We start from the raw sequence: 8,085 nt of genomic DNA, 5'->3' as shown, positions 1-8,085 counted from the left end.
GATATCTAGTACCTGGAAAAAGTACTTCCTCTCCACTTACTATATGTTTTTGGTTTTTAGGTATCTTTTAAGAGTCTCTGTGGAATTTTAAATTTCACATATAGTTATCCTCGCTGAAGCATAAAGTACACAATTTTGATAATAAAGGTCTAAAATCCCATAGGTTGTAAGAAACAAAGCGAGTTTCCTACTGATTAAAATATCTTTTTTTCCCAGTAACAAAACATGTATCATTAAGAATTATAAAACTTCCTGGTAATCTATTTTAATTGATTTCCAATTAACTGATTTTTAAAAATAAATTAGTTGGTTCTGGATGGGTTTTTTTTTTTGCAAAATGATACAAATTAATTACAAAATTGAAGAAAGTTGGGGTTTTTAATTTGAGTTTTAGGAAATCATATCCCAAACCAAGACAGAGCACTTGTTATAAAATCTACAGCAGGAAATTTCACCTTTATGAGGTAATGTTATATACATTTGCAGTAAGTAGTGCTACCTTCTGAACCTTCAGATTGCACATATTGTGAATTTTGCTTCAAATACGAACTGTAATGTTATATTATCATCTTTTACATATCAATATACGTTTTCTCTCTAGCTGATCAGAAGTGATGGCTTGGCATACAACTTTTTAATCTTCTTTTATTCAAAAGTATTTTTTAATTCAACCTTAAAAGTTGTGTTCACCAATACTTTCACAGAGATTGATAACTCAACTTAAAGGATTCTTCTGTGACAAACTGCATTTGTAGGAATTTTAGAGGTAATCTCAAAGTTTCAGAGGATGTTTATCACAGAGAGTACAGGGCAACATTTCCAAGTTGGTACACATAAACGAAAGAGAAAACGACTGTTGGAGAAATCCTGTTCCAGGTTTTCAGGCAGCCCGCGTGATTGACACATGATATCACTGGAGGCGTGTCCTGGAGTGGAGGTGGAGGTGGAGGCGAGCTGCTGAAATTCTGCGGAGCCGGAGTGGGATTGCTCTGTAAGGCACGCAGTGGTTTGCAGAGTGATAGCAGCAGACCGAGCTCCTTACCCTGGATAAGGAACTGCTACAGTCGCTGTAAATGTGCCTGAAAAGCAATTTCCAATCTTTGCGTTAGGTAAGAACTGTTTCCTTCCTTTCATTCCGTAGATATTTTAGGAAAGATTAGGTGAGAAATGTTGGCTTTTACAAGGACTTGAACATTTCTTTGAACTCGCTTTGGATGTAAGATTACTGGTTGCATTTCAAATTACCAGTAGTATTCCCACTGCTAAAACTAATGCTCTTAAATGCTACTGGTAAGAGAAAAAACAGGGTCCCTTTCTTTTTTTTTTTTTTTTCCTTATCCGAAGGGTAACAAGTTTAAAGTCTGAAACGGTCGGTTGTGTGAAAAACAGAGTGGTTAATGCCGAAGAGGGTCTGGCACTCGGTGTGTGGACCAAATACATGTTTGTTTAGGCATTGTTGGCGACCGAACCCCGAGCGAAGCAATTGTTTAAAACCTGAATTTCCCGTCTCTGTGTATTGATTTCCAATGCGCAGAGGCGTTGCTTGAACGTTGTTTGAACTCCTAGGCATTCCAAGGGGCAAAAGCACTTCGGCAAAACGTGCAAGACTGCATGTTACTTTGGTTCGCTGCTGACACGCCGACTGTGCGCCGGCCTGTCAATCACTGGAAGCAGCAACAGCCAGCACATGGCAGCGGGCTGCGGGCGGCGGGCGAGCTGGCGAGCGGCCCACCCCGCTCTACTCTCCGCCCGGGCGGCTGAGCGCGCTACGCGTCCAAGTGCCTAGAAAGAAAAGGAAATTAATGTTTTGTTTTGTTTTATTTTCCCATCGATAATCCTCTGTAGCAGGCATTTCGGCCGTGGAACAGGAGGGTCGGAGGACTGGGAGTGAGCGCTGCTCCGGAGAGGCTGACCTGCCAGGACCGGAGTTCCGGGGGACTCTGTGCCCCCCACTTGCCCAGCGTGCAGGACCGGTTAAGTGCCTCGACCTGCGCGGGGGCCAAGAAACGACGCCCCGCCTCTTCCCTTGAGAAGAACCCCCCCAGCCTCAGTCCTTCCACCGCTACCCCTAAAAAAGCGGGTAAAAAAAAAAAAAAAAAAATCCCACCACCCCCGCCCGGGGAAGCGGCTGCCTCCGCCTCGCAGGCGTGCGCTCCCGGCCTCCGCCGGGGCCTGCGCGGTTCCGTGACCCGCCCGCAGACGCAGGTTCGAGCCCCGTCCCGGGCGCCGCAAAGTCTCGAACGTCCGTGACGTGGATTTTCAGTCGTGAGGGGGCCGCCACTCCTTCCTTTCGCGCGAGGAGCGTTCGGAACCGGAGAAGAACTCACGCGGAGCACGGCGTGCCAGCCTGTGGGCCCGTCACGAACTCTTCTCTCTACCGCTCCCCAGCTCGCTTTCCTGGGAGACTCGAGGGCCCCCCAGAAGGGATTTTTTTTTTTTTTTTGGTTCGTGGAAGGGGGCTGCAAGAGAAAAGCCCCAGAGGTGGATGTTACTGAGCTGCGCGGCGAACGCGAGCTGTGAGAGGTCTGCTGCGCCGGGCCGCGCGCGGAGACTCCGGAGAATTGTCCTCCGCAGCCGGAAGGGGGCCGCGGGGAGCGCTCCTGCCCGGTGGGGGCGGGGGAGGCCGCGGGCGGACTCGCCGCAGCAGGGGCAATGCCTCCTCGTCCTCCCCGCCGCGGTTGATGCGGCGTGAGCACGCTGCCGCCCACACCGGGACCTGGGCCGGGTCGCACGGCTTGGTCCCCAGCTACCGCTTCGACCTAGGTGAGTGTCCGGCGGCCGCTCTCGGCCGGCGGGGGCGGGGGGGGCGTGCGCACCCGGCTGGCTCTGCGCGGCAGGTGCGGGCTCCGGGGCTCGGAGAGGGGGAGGGGAAGTGGAGGGGCGACCCCAGCGCGCGGCGCCGCCCCTCCGGCCGCCTCTCTCCCGGGGCGCTCGGGGCTGGGGAATCTGGTGGGCGACCTGCGGCCGCGGCCGAGGACGGTGAGGCAGGGTCTCCCATCCCCAGTTTCCTGCGGTGCTGGCGCGGTGGCCGGGGTTGTCCTCTTGAAGGAGCCCTCCACGCGAAAGATGGATTCTGGGAGGCTTTTGGGGTGTTCCCCGGAGGACTCTGAGGAACTTCGTGACTTGTGCCAACGGCGGGCTTTCTGTGAAGGAGTTTCCTCAGACCGGGGGCCGGGAAAGGGCGTGTGTGTGCGCGCGCGCGCGGGCGCGCGTTTAGGGAGGCAAACCTCGGAATTCGCGGGTAACCCCCTGGACGGAATTAGTCTGCGCCAAAGCGAGCTTCGACTTTATTCTTGTTTTGAGAGCGGTGGAACGGCGAGGGGAGGGGAGAGGGCGCTGCCACTTTAAAAATGGGAAGTCCGCCCTCCTGAGGTAATGGTAACCTCAGCCTCCTCCCCCTCCTCCTGCCCAAAGAGAGGGAGAGAGAGAAAACTTGTTTTCATTCATAACTTTTTCCTTTTCCTTCCTCTCCGTCAACTATTTATTCACCGCTTCTCCCAGCTCGGATTGCAGAGGGCGCAGCTCCACCGTCGTAACTTGCAGTGCGGGGACGCTTCTCTGCTGCCCCTGCCCCCGGCTCATTTCTTCCCGGCTCTTTAGGAATCCGGCTTTTCCTTTAAAGTGTAGACAGATCTTTATTTCTGACTCTCCATGCCTTGGGCTTGCTTTTGGCGCCTGCATTAGCTCTCAAGGCTCTCCACGATCTGTAAGAAATCTTGGCGAGATACGCAAAAATGGGTCGGAAATCCACGGTGATCCTTAGGATGTGATGGGACTGTACGAAAAGGTATTGGACTTGGAGTCCTGTTTCGGTGGGGAAGACAGGTTGCCGAGAGCGTGCGAGCGTGTTTGGGGCTGGATCCGAGAACTGTCAGTGCTTGAAAAGGGGCTTTGCTTCAGATCAGAGGTGGCTAATTTTCTTTTTATCTGCTAATCTGATTTACCAGGCAGCCTGAACTTCGTTACGACCGTCATTTAAAACGCAGATGAAACATGTGCCTGGTGTTTTTACTACACTCTTCAAATCCTGCACGCCTTTTTCTTAACTGTGGGATCTGACTTAGGACTTGGAGATACTCTGCTTTTAAAGCACTGGGTGAAGAGTTCTTTGCAAGGAGGAATGATCTTGTGTGTGCAGAGTATCGAAGGGGTATTTGAACAGTCCTTAAGGATTCCAGGACTAAACCAGGCAGATCATGAATGTGTTTCTTCTGTTGTACAGAGAAAGGCAGAGTAAAGGAGCCACTTGGGAGATCTTCGTTGGGAGAATGAGGGAGGGCAACTCCAAGAAGTTAACATAGAAGACATAGTCTATAGACAATCGGTTTAGTTAACAGAATGAAATGGACTTCTGTCTGCCTTATTCCTTCAGCTGGTGTTTTGGCTCGAGGTGGCAGTTGAGAATGGGCATTTTTTTCTTTTCATTCTTGACTCGGAAGGGATCTGTAGACTTTAGAAGGAATTTGTGTGATTCCATTGATTGAAATTGGAAATGTTCTTACGTTTGGTGGTTTTTCGGTGTGTGTGAAGAATGCGTTATAAATTACAAATAACTTACTATTAGTGCGGAAATACAAATGCTTACTTTTATCAGGATATTACTGTACTTATCTTATTTCAAGAAGCACATTGATTCAGAGTTGGCAGTGCTCTTGAGAATCAAGATCTGTCATGTAAATACAGATTTTTAAATTAGAGGAAATGTGGTAATTAAAATGGCCCAGATTTCTCCATACTGCCTTAAAGGCCTAATACTTATTTGTACATGAAAGTTGTCTTGTTATGTGAGTGACCCCTTAATTTAAACTTTAAAAAAATCCTTTCATGATTTCAGATGAGAATGCTTTTTAACATCACAGCATTGAGTTTTGTGTGTGTGTTGTAGTGGCTGTAAGATACCAAGAGCTGTTGTATTCCTCTATACTCATTTTTACATCTTGTAGATAAATAATGGGTTACCTTTATAACTTGGTTTCTAAGTAAAATGCCCTCTTACTTTGAGATTCCATTTTAGTTTGATGTCTCTTGGATTTTTTGTAATGCGTGAAGTATACCTTGACTAATTTCTCATTGTTAATCTAGTGCTTATAACAGTAAACAGCAGAAAGGCCATTCGTAATTTTTAGAAAGTGGATGTTTTCCTGTAAGGAAAACACTGATGAACTGATATGAGCTTTCTTTAGATGAGAGCTGTTCCAGGGCTTATCCTCAATATTCCCTATAAGGGCATACTCCATTTTAATTATTTGTTAGATTGACAAACAGGAGGGCATTACTTCTTGATTCTGCTTTTTAGAAGTTGAAAACAACGTTTCACTTTTATGGCATGGGGTCTCTTGCCTGCATTCTTCATCTGTGATGTGGTCCTCAGCCTCTTAGAATTGGACTCTGGCCAGGACCCCAGCATCATTGTAATCCGCTGATGAAGGAGATCATTACCAGGTGGTTTAGGCAATTTGTGACTTGACAGGATTTCCCCCCCCCCCCCAGAATGCTTCCTGTCATTTATTCTCTCTCTCTCTCTCTCTCTCTCTCTGTTTTGTTTTTTTATTTTTTATTTTTTCATCTTTGATTTCCTTTTAGGATTTCAGATGCATGCCAGGTTTCCACTGATTGCCAGAATTCGAGATCACTACACATGGATCCCCAAAATCAGCATGGCAGTGGCAGTTCATTAGTTGTGATCCAGCAGCCTACATTGGATAGCCGTCAGAGGTTAGACTATGAGAGAGAAATTCAGCCTGCTGCTATTTTGTCTTTAGACCAGATCAAGGCCATCAGAGGCAGCAATGAATACACAGAAGGGCCATCAGTGGTGAAAAGACCTGCTCCTCGAACAGCACCAAGACAAGAAAAGCATGAAAGGACTCACGAAATCATACCAATTAATGTGAATAACAACTATGAACACAGACCTACAAGCCACCTGGGACATGCAGGACTCTTAAGTAATACCCGAGGCCCCATTTTGAGCAGATCGACCAGCACTGGAAGTGCAGCCAGTTCTGGGAGCAACAGCAGTGCCTCTTCAGAGCAGGGACTGTTAGGAAGGTCACCACCAACCAGACCAGTGCCTGGCCATAGGTCTGAAAGGGCAATCCGGACCCAGCCTAAGCAACTGATTGTTGATGACTTGAAGGGTTCCTTGAAAGAGGACCTGACACAGCACAAGTTTATTTGTGAACAGTGTGGGAAGTGCAAGTGTGGAGAATGCACAGCTCCCAGGACCCTGCCATCCTGTTTGGCCTGCAATCGTCAGTGCCTTTGCTCTGCCGAGAGTATGGTGGAATATGGAACCTGCATGTGCTTAGTCAAGGGCATCTTCTACCACTGCTCCAATGACGATGAAGGGGATTCTTATTCGGATAATCCTTGCTCCTGTTCACAGTCACACTGCTGCTCTAGGTACCTGTGTATGGGAGCCATGTCTCTATTTTTACCTTGCTTACTCTGTTATCCTCCTGCTAAGGGATGCCTGAAGCTTTGCAGGGGGTGTTATGACTGGATCCATCGTCCAGGATGCAGATGTAAGAACTCCAACACTGTCTATTGTAAGCTGGAGAGCTGCCCCTCCAGGGGTCAGGGTAAACCATCATGATTTCTGGAAGTGCGTTGGACCTCCTGAACTTCTAGCTTTCAAGCTGTGGCTGTTAAAAAGATTCTATGACATACTGGTTTTATTTTCTCTGCAATTTTCCCACCTTTCTTCCCCTGTTCCTAAGGTTTGACTCATGGATCTTACTCTTCTCTAATGGATGCTCTTCAGTAAGAGTGGACTGTGAAACTGCACCTGGCTCCCACTTACGACAAGAGCCTCTGCCATCCACACAGGAGGGTATTGAGAGCCAGTGGGCTTTTGTGTAGCCGTTTTGTTCTGCAGGCAACTTTTCAAAAAGTTGTTGTATAAATGAACATACCCACACACATACCCAGTCAATCTGCAGTGATTTAGAGCTGTTTTTGATTGGGTACTCTGGGAGCAGGGAAACTGGTTTTTAAAGAAACAACATTTTTATTGCTTAATTAAGCTATGTGTTAAGTTTGTCTCCAGTTAGGGCTGTCTTCATAGCATTGGCCCCTTAAGAAGCATGGGGGGATATATTTTTGTTATAACATAAAAATTTTCGTTTAACCACTGCCCTCTCCTTGCCCCTCAAAGTTCTTTCCCCTCAGTTTTTTTTTTTTTTTTTTTTCTGGAGATGCCAGGTATTTTTCTTTTCCTATGTAATTTTAGATTTGCTTTACAATATAAATCTTCACATTGGAGATAAATTGGTTGTTTCTTGCTCATCTTTATTCTAGCTTTCATGTTTGTGAAGGACTCAACTACCTTCCTGCCACACCCCACACTTTTTACCAAATTTCTCGTCATTGAGGGCACTTGGATAACCGAAGTTGATATTTACAGCTGATCAATCTATAGGTGTCACAGAACTATGCTGCCTAAAGTGATCTTGGCCCTTTAATGGTCCTTTTGGCCCTTTGGTTAGCTAACAGCTGGGTAATTCTAATTTTTTCTGTGTTTTCATTGCCTTAACCACAAATTGTGGTGCTTTTTTGTATATTTTATGTATAAATCACAAAGTTGAATTCTGACTATTTTTAAGACAAAAGTCTGTTAAACTTTTTTATTGTAAAGAATATTTATTATGCGAATCTATTATTTTATGATATTTATTGCAAAAGACTGTTGAAATGTACTCATGTCTGAATATAACAAAATATCAATACGTAACGGAAAGTAAGGTGACACGAAGAAAGTACCTATGTTAACTATAATGCAGAAAATATATTAATTAATGAAACCGTCTCTTGATTTCTTCATTTATTAGCCTGTACTATTATGGTGATTTTTGTCATTTGCTTTGACTCTTTCTTCATGCACACCCATTTTATCTCTTAGGTGAGCTCAGATTTAGATGTTTCCTGGGAAATGCATTAATCAAAATTTTGTGATCCAAATTCTCTTTCAACGGATGCCCTAATGAATCACTTTATAAAGTGAACTTTTTTTTGCAGTTAATATTAACAATCACTCTCTACTTTGGCTATTTTGTAAGCAAGAGGTTTTGTGTATATCATAAT

General features: G+C 45.9%; 2 protein-coding genes across 3 annotated transcripts; one reads left to right on the top strand and one right to left on the bottom strand.

Annotated features, from left to right (window-relative positions):
• Positions 1-318: 318 nt before the first annotated feature.
• On the bottom strand, positions 319-5,410 carry LOC122238076 (atherin-like). The gene is made up of 5 exons (XM_042984758.1): positions 5,341-5,410; positions 3,490-3,614; positions 2,817-3,143; positions 2,328-2,759; positions 319-1,782 (listed from the first exon to the last, which is right to left on the bottom strand). Exons 1-5 carry the CDS (start codon positions 5,408-5,410, stop codon positions 1,615-1,617), a joined length of 1,122 nt encoding a protein of 373 aa, XP_042840692.1. The 3' UTR covers positions 319-1,614.
• SPRY1 (sprouty RTK signaling antagonist 1) lies at positions 2,631-7,805 on the top strand. 2 transcript variants are annotated; one of them, XM_042983944.1, is made up of 2 exons: positions 2,631-2,763; positions 5,584-7,805. In XM_042983944.1, the coding sequence occupies exon 2, from the start codon at positions 5,639-5,641 to the stop codon at positions 6,596-6,598; it is 960 nt and encodes a 319-aa protein (XP_042839878.1). In that variant the 5' UTR covers positions 2,631-2,763; positions 5,584-5,638; the 3' UTR covers positions 6,599-7,805. The 2 variants fall into 2 exon arrangements, with proteins under 2 accessions (XP_042839878.1, XP_007087645.1); XM_007087583.2 differs by lacking the exon at positions 2,631-2,763 and adding an exon at positions 3,365-3,787.
• The last annotated feature ends 280 nt before the right edge of the window (positions 7,806-8,085 follow it).

The sequence above is a fragment of the Panthera tigris genome, chromosome B1 (genome assembly GCF_018350195.1).
Source record: "Panthera tigris isolate Pti1 chromosome B1, P.tigris_Pti1_mat1.1, whole genome shotgun sequence".
Classification (NCBI taxonomy): domain Eukaryota; kingdom Metazoa; phylum Chordata; class Mammalia; order Carnivora; family Felidae; genus Panthera; species Panthera tigris.
Note: the sequence above shows the minus strand (reverse complement) of the source record. Positions and strands in the feature narration are given on the sequence as shown.